Source organism: Anabrus simplex, chromosome 1 (assembly GCF_040414725.1).
Source record: "Anabrus simplex isolate iqAnaSimp1 chromosome 1, ASM4041472v1, whole genome shotgun sequence".
In the NCBI taxonomy this organism is placed as follows: domain Eukaryota; kingdom Metazoa; phylum Arthropoda; class Insecta; order Orthoptera; family Tettigoniidae; genus Anabrus; species Anabrus simplex.
The window spans coordinates 551,585,660-551,602,383 of NC_090265.1; the positions used below are offsets into that span (position 1 = coordinate 551,585,660).

Below are 16,724 nucleotides of genomic sequence, written 5' to 3' on the forward strand. Positions count from 1 at the left end.
TGTACACTGTTGAATAGTTGCACATGTTCAAGTTTAATTTGATACATCTCTGTGAAAGATTCTAATTTATTACTATTACGATAATAAAATGGCAATTACATAAAATGTGATTATAACTGCCAACTTTTAGAAATGAAAAATAGGAAGATTTAATTCTTGGATTTCATCACATATATTGTGCCATGGTCTAAGTGGAAAAAAGGACAGGATAAAAGGCATACATATCTAGTTACAATGTGAAAAATGAAAACCTACAAGAGAATGTAGCTAATCACTCTTACTTATGACACATATGAATAATAACACAGTCAAACCTTGATATCTCTAACCTCCATTACTCGAGTATCTCGAAGTAACTTAAATTTTCCGGCCGTTTGTCCTATTCTTCACGTATATTTCTTTTTCCATTACTTGAAATCCGGTTGCACAAATTTCTCGATTCCTCCCTTTAAAAAAAACTCTAACTCGAATTTTGTGCAACATTAACAGTGCAATATGGCATTTGTGGTTTGTGAGGAACAGTTAACAAGAAAGGGTTACAGTGAAGCTGGGAACTAATATGATGGAAACCAAAAAACTCAAACTTCTAGTGATCAGAAAAATCTCAGTTTCTCAGGTGTCAATTAATTACCAGTCATGTATGAAAACAAGCCCAGAAGTCGCACATGACAAGCTCCGTTTACGAAAGTTACGTGGTATTGACGAGAAGTTTCAACGTAAAAAGGAGGAAAGGTTAACAGTAACAAACAAAAGAGACTAAATGATTCTTTCCCAAGGTGTTAACGGAGCTATGTTTCTTGTTTCACTACTCTATGTACTGTATCCTGTCTTCTAAAAAGTTACTACAAGAAGGGTTATAAATAAAGTGATGCTGTAAAATAAAGTTTCTTCGTATATTTTTTAAGTACTGTTAAAAATAATGCATTCAGTGAAAGCCCGTAGATACGTATGATTCAATTATGTGCTATACATGCTCAAAAACTGTATTCTCTATATCTCAACATTTCGATAACTTGAAATAAAATGCATTTCCTGAGATGATTCGAGATATCCACGTTCCACTGTATATTTATATCACTCCAACACATGGAACAAAATGCACAATAGTTTCCTTCATTAGACTGTAAAATGAATGGAAATTTAATTTTATAGGTATCTCTGAACACTTGCAGCCATACCTGCCAACTTTAGAAAACAAAAATAAGATTTTTTAATTTTTGGATTTTATCGCGTATAAGTGAGCCACAGTCCCGATGAAAAAAAGCTTACAGTTACTAGGCGAACTGACCATTAAATTTAAAACCTTACAGTAAAAAAACAATAATGGTTACATGAAAATTTACCAAATCATTCTCATTTTTGACACCTATATAGAATAATATTTATGTCACACCGACACATGCAACAAAATGTATAGTAGTTTCCTTTATCTGGCGGTGAAACGAACAGAAATTTATAGGTATCTCCGAACATTTGTTTACGTTAACGTGAAGAGAACATACCAGAAACTGTCACCGACACAACTCCCTGAGGTACATTCAACTCATTTAAATTATGAAGAAAGAATGAATAAAATTGCATCAAAATACACAAAACTACTACATACAAAACAGATCGGTATGTCTCATACATTATTAACACATTGAGGACTAAGTGATCATCACACAGCTCAAGCCCTGTACCCGGCCATTTTCTGTGTAACGTATTGCTACAGCGCATGCACATAAACAAATAAGTCGAGCTTCACTAACCTTGTACTGATTATGGCGAGATTTACAGGAGATCTTTGGTAATAATAGTCCTAATAACGTTTCCTGGTGTGGTGTCTGCTCAAATCTATTTCCACTCATTGTATATGGTGGTTTCAATAATGGAATCAGTTGACCAGTAGTCTTTCCAATATGACTTTTTTACCTGTCCCATCAATATAAACAAAGCAAGAAAAATTATCGTTTCATATCGTTACATCAGTCCATTTCAAGCTCTTAGGGGAACTTTTGTATGATGAAGAAGTTTGCTGGTGATACAATTTTGTATGCTCGGCAACAGTTAGAAATCATCACAAAAAATAAGCGCTACTACTCAGTATTTTGAGGTTCATCAAGTCTTACGGTTATGCCAGGAACTCCTGGAAAATCCTCTAAAGTCAGCAAACTATTATTTTCTACCTATTCATCAGAATAAACAGACCTATACTTCCATTTACACTCATATCACATTCAGCACTGTCCTCGACCACCTCTACGTCACGTTATTTTGGAGAGCTGACATCATTATCAACCAAAACACTTTTGTTAGAATAGCTTTCAACATCGAACTCGCGATCATCATCACTGAGGCAATCCGGTTACTGATCCGCATGTAATTCGTTCAAAATCTCGTCTGCATCTAAGCTCGTGTTCAATCGGGGAAGCGCCATATTACGCACCTTGGCTCCTTGAACGATGTAAACATGAGGTTGGAAAACTTAGCAAATGAATCATAAAACAGAAGAAGAACGTAATGCAAAGCTATCACGGAATAACACAAAAGTTTCAACAGCGAGATTCTAGTAACCTTGACCGCCACCTAGTTTCAAAAGTTTCGACAGATGTCACCGAACATACGAGTCTCGCAAAGACAAGTTAACTCATCTCCCGTCTGAAATGTGTTAACATACGACTAACATGGAGAGAAGCACAGAACCTCTAGAAAAACATGTGGCCTACAACTCCAACGAAATTACGCACAGAAACAATGTTAATAGTGCGCGAACCACACAATAAGAAAGTCATTCTTTCGTCCCGATTAACTGAGTCCTTAGCGTGCACTAGACTTTCTTGCATGTAGGATGATTGCCATCTCAAATCCCCAGCCGTAAAGCACACATGCTGCTGTAGCGAGCAGGAAACATGATACACGAGAGCGACGGGCAACACACTCGCAAATTACAGCATCAAATAAATACGCTTGAAAAAGAGGCTGGGTAAATTACACAAGCACATAAGAATTTATCTTTTATCCTAGGGGAAGAGTACTGACCGTACTGGAGGTTATATTGGTCAAAAACAGGAAGAATTAAAAATTAATTGGAAAATCAGAAGAAGAGTTAAACAAAAGTTTCCGGGTAAATCGGAAGGGTTGGCAGGTATGCGTGATACATATGAACAATCATCAATACATACAGAGGATATTTCAAACAACTACTGACTTTTACATATAATTCATTGATTAATTACTTTTACCATAACATATATACAGAAGATGTTAAAGAGGGTCCACAAAAAGGGTTCTCATGCAACCACCTGCATTCAACAAAGCAATACAATTTCATTTACCTGGCAGAGACGCACCGTGCGTTCAGTCAGCTAAAAAGATGTGAAGAACCAAATTAAATTCCATTACATAACCCTTAAAAAAATTATGAACACTTTAATTAATTTTCAATAGCCTAATGAACATCAATTGCCTTTTGACACAAATGTACTCACGTTTAAAAATATTCAAATAATATGGAGTATATAAATATAAATAAGCACTGTGTGTACTTTGGTCAAATTTTTTTAAAGGGGCTGTTGTGTGTAGGTCATGTCCAGAATAACAAGGAACTGCAATTTTTGTGAGGTCAGTCTGTACGGATCTGTATGAGAAAACAGCTTAAGAGAATTTAATGAAAATCGATATTTAAAGTCAGGTACGACAATCTAAGCCATAAATAATTATATTCATGTTGGGTGAAATATCAGTTTAAAGGATCGTCTAAAAATTAATTCTCAAGTATCTCCATTGATACTTACGTTACTGCTAAACAGTACACAACAAAAAGAGGACGAATAGTAAAACCTGCTCTTCCATGGCTTAAGAGTTTTTAAATAGTAGCACAATCGCCAGTTCTCGTACAGGCACTTGTATGTATTAACTAACCCAATGCACTCTGTGATGCATAATCTAGGGGAATTACATCGACAAGTGGAAGAGCCTCTGTCTAAATACAGGTCAGGAAGAGTCATTCCTCTGAGTCATCCATATTCTGATAACTACTGGTAAGTGACACACTGGTACATAACAGTTTACTAACTATTTGATAGCTGTGATGGAGGTGCTGACAGCAATGGCAAATTTACACACCAAAACGGAACACAGCAGACCAGTCTTCAATGCTGTCTCTGGCGAGGTCATTTTAGCACTGGCTCGTAAAGTGACGATCAGTCACCATATTATTTGTTACAGCACTCCATATGAAGTATGTTAACCTTTACATACATAATTTTTTTTTTTTTTGTTGTAAAAATTTCTTCTTTAAAAAAAATGCATTTTTGGTACATATTCAAGAACTGAAAAAAGAGACAAATATTTAAAAATTATTTCTGACATTCATGTACCAGTACAATCAAACTGGTAAGATATTTATTCAGTAAATATTCCCATCATTCAACACTAGAGAATGTTAAGAGTAACAGCAAACCTGCACAATCTTTCGGTTAGGTGGAAAAGGATTAGGTACTCAGCCTGGAGGCTAAATGGATCCCCTATCAATCAAACCAACTCATATATAGTCTAGACTTCACTCATGTAACTAGTGTACTAGGGAAATACCATTGCTTCGATCAATAAATTAGAAAGTGCTAATACATACCAGTTGCTAAGCAAACAAAGTGGTCACAGTGTTGCTAATACAGTGACATAAATATATATGCTATGAAGGAAGACAGTTTAATGAACTGGCCTGTTCTGTGTGTGGCCCCTGAGGAAGGGGATTCACCTAGTTGGTACCCGGCAGTAAAACGCCTACAAGTTTTAGCTCGCTGGCTCGCAGGCAAGGGGTTTATCGCAGTGAAACTCGCAGATGAGGTGAGTGCAGACATTTACTATTATCATCATCATTATTATTATTATTATTAATACTAAGCCCGCCTGGTGGCCGTGATTGTTAAGGCGCTGGAGTCTAAAAAGGGTCTGACACCGAGGTTAGCCTGTTCGAGTCCCGCTGGTCGAAAAAATTTTCACTATCAGAATGTTGGCCGGCAGGGTAGGAGAGGTGGTCGTATAAAATTTCTAATCACTAGATTGTGTGCCAAAAGCCTGGATTAAATTCCAAAGCATTCCGCAGTGCTCATACGACACTGTTGATGGTGATTCGTATGTTGGATGGAGATGTTAAGCCTTGAGCACACTCCTTGGTGCTATTCGACAAGAGTAGGCTATGTGCTGGCACCGGGTTTCACCCTCTCCCTACTATCATATCGTTCATTTCATCTCACTAACTACTCTGATGAGGTCGACGTCAGGAACAGCATCCGGTCATAAAAACCCGCCAGGACAGTTTCATCTCACCTCATACCCGACCCCGTAGAGAAATGGGACAAGGGTTGGACAAACATTATTATTATTATTATTATTATTATTATTATTATTATTGCTCATTTTTATTGCTCAATATTTGAGACCACCTCTGCGAACCACGTGACCTTGCCGCTGTGGGGAGGCTTGCGTGTCCCAATGATGCAGATAGCCGAGCCGCAGGTGCAACCATATCGGATGGGTATCTGTTGAGAAACCAGACTAACGAATGGTTCATCGAAAGGGGGGTAGCAGCCCTTCGGTAGTTGCAAGGGCGGCAGTCTAGATGATTAACTGATACGGCCTTGTAATAATACTCAACATGGCTTAGCTATGTTGATACTGCTACACGGCTGAAAGCAACGGGAAACTACAGCCGTAACTAACTCCCAAGGACATGAAGCTCTCTCTGTATGAATGATGTACTGATGATGGCTTCCTCCCGGGTAAAATATTCCGGAGGTAAACTAGTCCCCCATTCGGATCTCCAGGTGGGGACTACACGAGAGGGGGCGATCATCAGGAAGATAGATACTGACATTCTGTGAGTCGGAGCGTGGAATGTTAGAAGTTTGAATCGGTGTGGTAGGTTAGAGAATCTGAGAAGGGAGATGGATAGGCTAAAGTTAGATGTAGTTGGTATAAGTGAAGTACGTTGGAAGGAAGAACAAGATTTTTGGTCAGGCGACTACCGAATTATCAACACAAAATCAAACAGGGGAAATGCAGGAGTTGGTTTAATAATGAATAAGAAAATAGGGCAGCGGGTAAGTTACTACGACCAGCATAGTGAAAGAATTATTGTCGTCAAGTTAGACACCGAACCGATGCCCACCACAATAGTGCAGGTCAATATGCCTCCTGGTTCAGCGGATGATGAAGAAATCGAAAGAATATATGACGAGATAGAAGATTTAATACAATATGTAAAAGGTGACGAGAATCTAATTCTGATGGGAGACTGGAATGCAGTGGTAGGCCAAGGAAGAGAAGGTAGTACAGTAGGAGAATTTGGATTGGGAAAAAGGAACGAAAGAGAAAGTCTGCTGGTTGAATTCTGCACTTATCGTAATTTAGTCCTTGCCAATACTTGGTTCAAACACCACAAACGACGGCTGTATACGTGGACGAGACCTGGAGACACTGAAAGGTATCAAACAAACTTCATTATGATTAGGCAGAGATTCAGAAACCAGGTGTTAGACTGCAAAACTTTCCCAGGAGCAGACGTGGACTCTGACCACAACTTGTTGGTCATGAAATGCCATCTGAAGTTGAAGAAATTGAAGAAAGGAAAGAATGCAAAAAGATGGGATCTAGAAAAGTTGAAGGAAAACAGTGTGAGGGATTGTTTCAAGGAACATGTTGCACAAGGACTAAATGAAAAGGCTGAAGGAAACACTATAGAGGAAGAGTGGAGAGTCATGAAAAATGAAGTCACTAGGGCTGCTGAAGAAATGTTAGGAAGGAAGAAAAGATCAACTAAGAATCAGTGGATAACTCAGGAGATACTAGACCTGATTGATGAACTACGAAAATACAAGAATGCTAGAAATGAAGAGGGCAGAAAAGAATACAGGCGATTAAAGAATCAAGTGGATAGAAAGTGCAAGGTAGCTAAGGAAGAACGGCTGAAGGAGAAGTGCAAGGATGTCGAAGGCTGTATGGTCCTAGGAAAGGAGACAAAGCAGAAAGATGGCAGGAGCATGTCGAACAGTTGTATGAAGGTAAAGATATAGATAATTTGGTTCTGGAACATGAAGAGGCTGTTGATGCTGATGAAATGGGAGACCCAATTTTGAGGTCAGAGTTTGACAGAGCTGTGAGTGACCTCAATAGGAACAAGGCACCTGGAATTGATGACATTCCCTCTGAATTACTGACTGCCTTAGGAGAAACCAGCATGGCAAGGTTATTTCATTTAGTGTCCAGGATCTATGAGACAGGAGAAGCCCCATCCCATTTTCGGAAGAATGTTGTTATACCTATTCCCAAGAAAGCCGGTGCTGACAGGTGTGAAAACTACCGCACCATTAGTTTAGTATCTCATGCCTGCAAAATTTTAACACGTATTATTTACGGAAGAATGGAAAAACAAGTTGGAGTTGGGAGAAGATCAATTTGGCTTCAGAAGAAATGTAGGAACACGTGAAGCAATCCTGACTTTACGTATGATCTTAGAGGATCGAATCAAGACGGACAAGCCCACGTACATGGCATTCGTAGATCTAGAAAAGGCATTCGATAATGTTGATTGGACCAAGCTATTTATGATTCTCAAGATGATAGGGATCAGATACCGAGAACGAAGAATTATCTACAATCTGTATAAAAAACAGTCTGCAGTGATAAGAATCGAGGGCTTTGAAGAAGCAGGAGCAATCCAGAAAGGAGTGAGGCAAGGCTGCAGTTTGTCCCCTCTCCTTTTCAATGTTTACATAGAACAGGCAGTAAAGGAAATCAAAGAGAAATTTGGAAAGAGAATCACAGTCCAAGGAGAGGAAATCAAAACCTTCAGATTTGCCAACGATATTGTCATTTTATCTGAGACTGCAGAAGATCTCGAGAAGTTGCTGAATGGTATGGATGAAGTCTTAAATAAGGAGTACAAGATGAAAATAAATAAGTCAAAAACAAAAGTAATGGACTGCAGTCGAATGAAGGCAGGTGATGCAGGAAATATTAGACTAGGAAATGAAATCTTAAAGGAAGTAGATGAATATTGTTACTTGGGTAGTAAAATAACTAACGATGGAAGAAGTAAGGAGGACATAAAATGCAGACTAGCACAAGCAAGGAAGAGCTTTCTTAAGAAAAGAAATTTGCTCACTTCAAACACTGATATCGGAATTAGAAAGATGTTTTTGAAGACTTTCGTGTAGAGCGTGGCATTCTATGGAAGTGAAACATGGATGAGAACTAGCTCAAAAAGAAAGAGAATAGAAGCTTTTGAAATGTGGTGTTACAGAAGGATGCTGAAGGTGAGATGGATACATCGAATCACGAATGAAGAGATACTGAATCGAATTGGTGAGAGGAGATCGATTTGGCTAAATTTGACGAGAAGAGATAGAATGATAGGACACATCTTAAGACACCCAGGACTTGTTCAGTTGATTTTCGAAGGAAGTGTAGGTGGTAAGAACGGTAAGGGTAGACCAAGGTATGAATATGACAAGCAGATAAGAGCAGATGTAGGATGCAATAGTTATGTAGAAATGAAAAGGTTAGCACAAGATAGGGTGGTATGGAGATCTGCATCAAACCAGTCTATGGACTGATGACTCAAACAACAACATTTGAGATCAGATTTCTTGGTGGAATTTTAGCAAATTTTTAGTAGTATTTAGCGGATACTGAAAATACAAGTTGGCAACACTGCTATTGAATATGTCATAATTGTATAATTTCACTCAGTTGTGGTCGCAGTTCGAGGAATACCAAAGAGAAATTGAGGAGGAATTTCAGAAGAGAGAAGAAGCGATACGCAGTAACCAACAAGAGACACGAGAAGTAAAGAGAGAAGGGAACAGGCGATAAAGGACAAAGAGGTTACTGGAGACATGGAAGGTGCAGAGAGTTTGGAGCTCCAGAAATACAAGAACATGCAGAGAGAAGAGCGACGACTCAACCCAAACGCACCAAATTTAAATGCTAACTCGGATGATTATAGATTAAACCTTGGTATAGACAAATATAGAGAAAAGAAAAAGAATGATAAAATTGTAAGTTGGCTAATCGCACAAATTGAGTCATGGGAGATTGGACCGGAGAATTTGAAAGATTTCACAACGAATACGAGACTACAACAATTAAACTTGCCACTAATTATAGTGAGGCTGAATGAAATGAGAACTCACTGTCTAACAGACTCGGGAGGAAGTACAAGTGTGATTTTAAATGTATTATTTTTCGAAATTCAGAGAAAAATGAAATTACCTACGATACCTGTGTCTTATACCAGATAAGACGATCAAGTGTAAAGTGCAGACATATTTGAATATAGGAATTGGAAAACAAAGATTTGAACACCCACTCATAATTATGAACAGAATAAAAAACAATATCATTTTAGGTGTGGATTTTATAATAGCTACAAAGATGACTGACGACATGGAAAAACAGGAGATTAGGTTTCCGACTGTCAAGAGTAATGGAAAGGGAACAGCTGAAAGAATTAGCTTAGACATTAATATAAAGGACGGAGAACATATGAGGACTGAAGGTCGTGAAATTGATGATAACCACCAAGAGAGAATATATGCAGATGAAGGTCAAAGCCTAATTAGCACTGCAGAGGCAGAAATGGTTAACAAAATTGAGAGAATTCTAAGTCTGGAAGAAGAGGAGAATCCTGAGATATGGAAGAGCCTCATAGAAACCAAGATGAAATTGTACGAAATTTTGAAGAAATACTCTGAAGTATTTAAAAATAAACCAGGGAAAATCCCAAATACACCATATAAAGGAAAATTGTATGAGATACCAGAGAAATATTTTCAAGTAAAAGGGGATCATACAAGATATGTTGAACGATGAAATAATCATTAAGGCAGCCACTCCGTATATCAACCCCTTAGTCATTGTAAAGAAAAGCAACGGGAGCTTGAGGATATGCTTGGATGTGAGGAAGTTGGAGAAGGTGAACCCAGAAAACGATCAAGTGGCGAGGATAAAGGACATCATTAAGAGATTCAGGAACTTTAAGTATTTTACCAGCTTAGATTTTACATCGTCGTTCCATCACATTGTACTAGCAGAAAAATCAAGACTATTAACTGGATTCATGTTCGACAACCAGAGACAAGCGTACTGCAGACTTCCGTTTGGTTTCAAAAACAGTTGCGCTGTACTCATTAGGGCTTTGGACAGAAATTTAACAGCAGAAGTGAAGAGCTATGTGACTTCGTATATGGGCGATTTGGTTCTCTTGACAGAAACTTTTGAAAAGCATTGTGAAAGACTGGAAAAACTGTTAGATAATTTGAAAAATACAGGTTTTAAAATTAACTTCGCCAAGTCAAAATTCTATATAAGTAATAATAACAACGTAAACGTTTCCACCTTTTTCAATACTAAAATATATTCACAAAATTATAAATTACACGGTACTAGTTTCGACCCATCTAGAGGTCATCATCAGCCTATTGAAGCAAAGATCACTTTTGGCGAAATCCTAAGAAAATGTTATTTTAAAGAATAACGAGTGAATGTGGTAGATGAAATGAGATGTTATTATGGTAATAGTTAATAATACAAGGAATATACATACTAAGAGGTTTTTAACAAAGAATAAAGTATAAATGGGGTGTTGTAAAAATTATAATCATGGAAATCAGTAAGTTCTTGTATTGAAATGACATATATAAAATTATATATGGCTTAGGAAGAGGGCTTAAGGTGGGGCTGAAGGGTGCGGGAGAAAGTGTAATTGTCTTGGAAAAGTACCTTTGATTAAATTTAGGATTGAGTTTAGGTTGGCTGCATTATTGATTCTGAGGAAAGTGATAAATAGATCGAAGAGTATGTTGGATTTCTCTGAGATTTCATATATCTGGTGTTAAAGTGTTAAAAGTATTGCTCTAGGTGTATGTAGTAATTTTCCATTATGTTGAGTAAAGGGCCCTTGTTTGCTAATACGAGGATGTCCATCTCTTGTTCAATATTGGTGAAATTATGGTTATAATCTTGCATGTGTTGGCCGATGGCTGAAAACCTGTTGTATTTTATTGTGTTAGTGTGCTCGTGGTATCTGATAATGAAGTTTCTTCTGGTTTGCCCGATGTAGGTTTTTTTACAGGTGGTACATTTGATCCTATAAACTCCTGATTTTAAAAAATTGCTGGTCTTGTTAGATGTGTGAAGTATAAAACGTTCATGTTCTTATTGTTGGTTTTGAAGGCTATTTTAACGCCTTGTTTCTTAAAGATGTTGGTTAACTTGTATATATAATTGTTGAACGTGAAGGTGGAAAATGTTAGAGGTTTGGTTATTTCTTTTTTGAGGGTAGTTTTTGGGCGATGTTTGTGTTTATTGATTATCCTTTCTATAAAATGATTGCTGAAGCCGTTGAATTTTGCGATTCTGCGGATTGTGTAGAGTTCGTTTTTTAGATCTTTATTGGACATAGATATGCTGAAGGCTCGGTGAACTAGGCTGTTGTATGTGGCTCGTTTGTGGGACTGGGGGTGCACTGAATCTTGGCGAATGGTGGAGGCTGTTTGAGTGGGTTTTCTGAAAATTTTATAACTGAAAGAATCTGAGTTTCTAGTGATGGTTAAATCTAGAAAGTTGATTTTTTTATTTGATTCGGATTCTAATGTGAATTTGATATGAGGATCAATATTGTTGAGTCTTAAGAGGGTGGTGGGTGCGTTAATTGATTTCTCATTCATGATTACAAAGACATCGTCAACATATCTGGCCCAAAAGAAAATGTTTTCGAATTCGTTGTCAATTTTGGTGTATTCGAGGAAGTCCAGGTATATTTCTGCTAAGATACCCGAGGCCGGTGACCCCATTGCCAAACCATTTTGTTGATATATGACATTGTCAAAAGTGAAGAAGTTATTGTCGATGATAAGTTTTAATATTGTGATAAAGTCTTGTATCTCTAGTTTGCTTAAGTGGCTGTTTTTGTTTAAATTGTTTATAATTATCGGAATTAATTTTGATACTTGTATGCTTGGGTACATGTTTACAATATCGAAAGAGTGGATGGAGTGATCCGGTTGCAAATTGAACTTGTTTAGTTCTTCTACTAGCTCAGATGTGTTTTTAATAGACTTTTTGGATAAAAATTGATAATTTTTTCTTAAGAAACATTGGATGAATTGTGATATTTTGTATAAGGGGCTCGGTCTATAGTTGATAATTGGGCGGATGGGAATTCCGTTTTTGTGAATTTTGGGAAGAGCTTTAGCAGTGGGGAGTCCTGGGTTCATATGTACGAGTTTGGATTTTTCCTGTTCGGTAAATAAAAATGAAGTGTTTTTAAGAGTTTGTTTAAGTAGTTTTTGAATTTTTTGGGTGGGGTCTTTTTTGATTATGGAAAATGAGCTGTCTGTGAAAAAGTTTTTTGTTTTTTCAATATATACTTTTTTATCCATGATAACTGTTGCATTGCCTTTATCAGCTTTGGTTACGATGAGTTCGTTGTCTTTAATTTTCTTCTTGAGGGCGTATATGCGCTTTTGTTCAGCAATTTTTTCTCTATTATTGAGGTTATTTGCGGGGTTGGTTAAATTGGGGAGGATATCAGTCAGTTTCCTTTTAACATCGGTTCTAACCTCATTTTGCGTGTCTTCCGGCATTTTGCTGATGGCTAGCTCTGATTCTGTGATCATAGTAGCGGCTATGTTGAGGCTGTTCAAGTTTGGCCAGTTGTGTTTCGGTCCTTTGGATAAAGTTAAGTGTTCACTTTCACTGAAGGGCGTGTTTGATAGATTTACAACAGCTGGATGAAACTGCGTACGATCGAACGTGTTACTATTGAAGTTTCTAGTTTGTTGGTTATGTAGTTGGCAGTTTTTTAGCCTGTTGAGTTTATTCTCCAAATTTGACTGTTTTTTGACTAGTTCGTAGAATAATTTGTTCTCTACTTGATAGAATAGTGACCATTGTGCGTTTGAAAGTAGTTTAGTCGCTGCGAGGTGAGTGTCGTATAATTTCTGATTCAAAAAAGATTTCTTCCTGTACAAGAATTTAATTTCGTCTCTTAACCAAATTTTGTTTGTTTTGTTTTGAGTTTTGATGGTTTGAGGTGAAGTCCGATGTTTCTTTTTATTGTTTCTTAGAAAATTAGGTGTCAAGTGATATACATTGCTTTAGGAAACCGATGTCTTTGCGTAATTTGGCTATCTTTAATTTTAGGCCTAGATATTGAAAGGCTTTCTGTTTTGCCTGGTAAGCTACATCATTAATGGTTATGAATTTCATGTTTTTGGTCTGTATTGAACTGAGAATAATATACAAGTAATAATAATAACAACGTAAACGTTTCCACCTTTTCAATACTAAAATATATTCACAAAATTATAAATTACACGGTACTAGTTTCGACCCATCTAGGGGTCATCATCAGCCGTGTTGAAGCAAAGATCACTTTTGGCGAAATCCTAAGAAAATGTTATTTTAAAGAATAACAAGTGAATGTGGCAGATGAAATGAGATGTTATTATGGTAATAGTTAATAATACAAGGAATATACATACTAAGAGGTTTTTAACAAAGAATAAAGAATACATGGGGTGTTGTAAAAATTATAATCATGGAAATCAGTAAGTTCTTGTATTGAAATAACATATATAAAATTATATATGGCTTAGGAAGAGGGCTAAGGTGGGGCTGAAGAGTGCGGGAGAAAGTGTAATTGTCTCGGAAAAGTACCTTTGATTAAATTTAGGATTGTGACTGGTCAATGCAACAGTTATCATGGATAAAAAAGTATATATATTGGAAAAACAAAAAACTTTTTCACAGACAGCTCATTTTCCATAATCAAAAAAGACCCCACCCAAAAAATTCAAAAACTACTTAAACAAACTCTTAAAAACACTTCATTTTTATTTACCGAACAGGAAAAATCCAAACTCGTACATATGAACCCAGGACTCACCACTGCTAAAGCTCTTCCCAAAATTCACAAAACCGGAATTCCCATCCGCCCAATTATCAACTATAGACCGAGCCCCTTATACAAAATATCACAATTCATCCAATGTTTCTTAAAAATTATCAATTTTTATCCAAAAAGTCTATTAAAAACACATCTGAGCTAGTAGAAAAACTAAACAAGTTCAATTTGCAACCGGATCACTCCATCCACTCTTTCGATATTGTAAACATGTACCCAAGCATACAAGTATCAAAATTAATTCCGATAATTATAAACAATTTAAACAAAAACAGCCACTTAAGCAAACTAGAGATACAAGACTTTATCACAATATTAAAACTTATCATCGACAATAACTTCTTCACTTTTGACAATGTCATATATCAACAAAATGGTTTGGCAATGGGGTCACCGGCCTCAGGTATCTTAGCAGAAATATACCTGGACTTCCTCGAATACACCAAAATTGACAACGAATTCGAAAACATTCTCTTTTGGGCCAGATATGTGGACGATGTCTTTGTAATCATGAATGAGAAATCAATTAACGCACCCACCACCCTCTTAAGACTCAACAATATTGATCCTCATATCAAATTCACATTAGAATCCGAATCAAATAAAAAAATCAACTTTCTAGATTTAACCATCACTAGAAACTCAGATTCTTTCAGTTATAAAATTTTCAGAAAACCCACTCAAACAGCCTCCACCATTCGCCAAGATTCAGTGCACCCCTAGTCCCACAAACGAGCCACATACAACAGCCTAGTTCACCGAGCCTTCAGCATACCTATGTCCAATAAAGATCTAAAAAACGAACTCAACACAATCCGCGGAATCGCAAAATTCAACGGCTTCAGCAATCATTTTATAGAAAGGATAATCAATAAACACAAACATCGCCCAAAAACTACCCTCAAAAAAGAAATAACCAAACCTCTAACATTTTCCACCTTCACGTTCAACAATTATATATACAAGTTAACCAACATCTTTAAGAAACAAGGCGTTAAAATAGCCTTCAAAACCAACAATAAGAACATGAACGTTTTATACTTCACACATCTAACAAGACCAGCAATTTTTTAAAATCAGGAGTTTATAGGATCAAATGTACCACCTGTAAAATAACCTACATCGGGCAAACCGGAAGAAACTTCATTATCAGATACCACGAGCACACTAACACAATAAAATACAACAGGTTTTCAGCCATCGGCCAACACATGCAAGATTATAACCATAATTTCACCAATATTGAACAAGAGATGGACATCCTCGTATTAGCAAACAAGGGCCCTTTACTCAACATAATGGAAAATTACTACATACACCTAGACCAATACTTTAACACTTTAACACCAGATATATGAAATCTCAGAGAAATCCAACATACTCTTCGATCTATTTATCACTTTCCTCAGAATCAATAATGCAGCCAACCTAAACTCAATCCTAAATTTAATCAAAGGTACTTTTCCGAGACAATTACACTTTCTCCCGCACCCTTCAGCCCCACCTTAAGCCCTCTTCCTAAGCCATATATAATTTTATATATGTCATTTCAATACAAGAACTTACTGATTTCCATGATTATAATTTTTACAACACCCCATTTATACTTTATTCTTTGTTAAAAACCTCTTAGTATGTATATTCCTTGTATTATTAACTATTACCATAATAACATCTCATTTCATCTACCACATTCACTCGTTATTCTTTAAAATAACATTTCCTTAGGATTTCGCCAAAAGTGATCTTTGCTTCAATATGGCTGATGATGACCCCTAGATGGGTCGAAACTAGTACCGTGTAATTTATAATTTTGTGAATATATTTTAGTATTGAAAAGTTGGAAACGTTTACGTTATTATTATTACTTATATATTATTCTCAGTTCAATACGGACCAAAAACATGAAATTCATAACCATTAAGTCAATATTCTGCCAAATGCAAATACCTTTTGTAGGACACATTATATATGGAGAAGAGATACGACCAAACCCACTTAAAATAAAAGCAATATATGATTTTCCACGACCAACTAGAATAAAACAGCTAAGACAATTGGTATGACGCAATTTTTCGCGGACTACTGCAAAGGATATAGTAAAGTAGCAGCACCGTTGCAGGAATTATTAAAGATAAATAATAGAAGGAAATGGGGTGAAGAAGCAGAGAAGGCATTTTTTAAAATGAAAAAGTTAATGGCGAACAACATGAAGTTGGGCTATCCTGATTATGAGAAGGAATTTATGGTACAATCAGATGCGTCCATTATAGAAGTCGGGGTATGCTTGTTCCAAGAGGAAGGAGATGAAGAAAAGAAACAAACGTACTTGGCATTCGCGTGTCGCAAATTAAGAAAGCATGAGCAACACTATACGACAACTGAATATAAAACACATTTTATGCTCGGTCACACATCCATCATCTAATCCAGTAGAACGGTGTATGAAAGAAATTTCGAAATTATGCCGAATTTACTGTGGGAAAAATCATTGGAGATGGATCAATGTCATTCCAATAATTGAACAAAGTATAAACACCACTGTACACGAATCTACTGAACAGATCCCGAGTATTATCCATGAGAACGAATATCCAGATAGACGATGGGACACCATCCTAGGAAAAATGGAAGAAAATAGACCGAATGCACAAGAAATAAATAGCATGGAACGAAAAAGATTGGAAGAGCAATCCCAGAAGAGGCGTAGAAGAATGAGGAACAAAAAGTTTCACCCTCCATTGAAAGTAAATGATCTAGTCCTGATTAG

The 16,724-nt window shown here is 36.7% G+C and overlaps 1 protein-coding gene across 1 annotated transcript in view; it reads right to left on the reverse strand.

Annotated features, from left to right (window-relative positions):
• vret (vreteno) overlaps nt 1-16,724 on the reverse strand; it is a 392,221-nt gene that overhangs the window by 174,478 nt on the left and 201,019 nt on the right. The window contains exon 8 of the mRNA XM_068225072.1: nt 3,318-3,347. Within this exon, the coding sequence (XP_068081173.1) occupies nt 3,318-3,347 (30 nt within the window). The remainder of the gene's footprint in view (nt 1-3,317; nt 3,348-16,724) is intronic.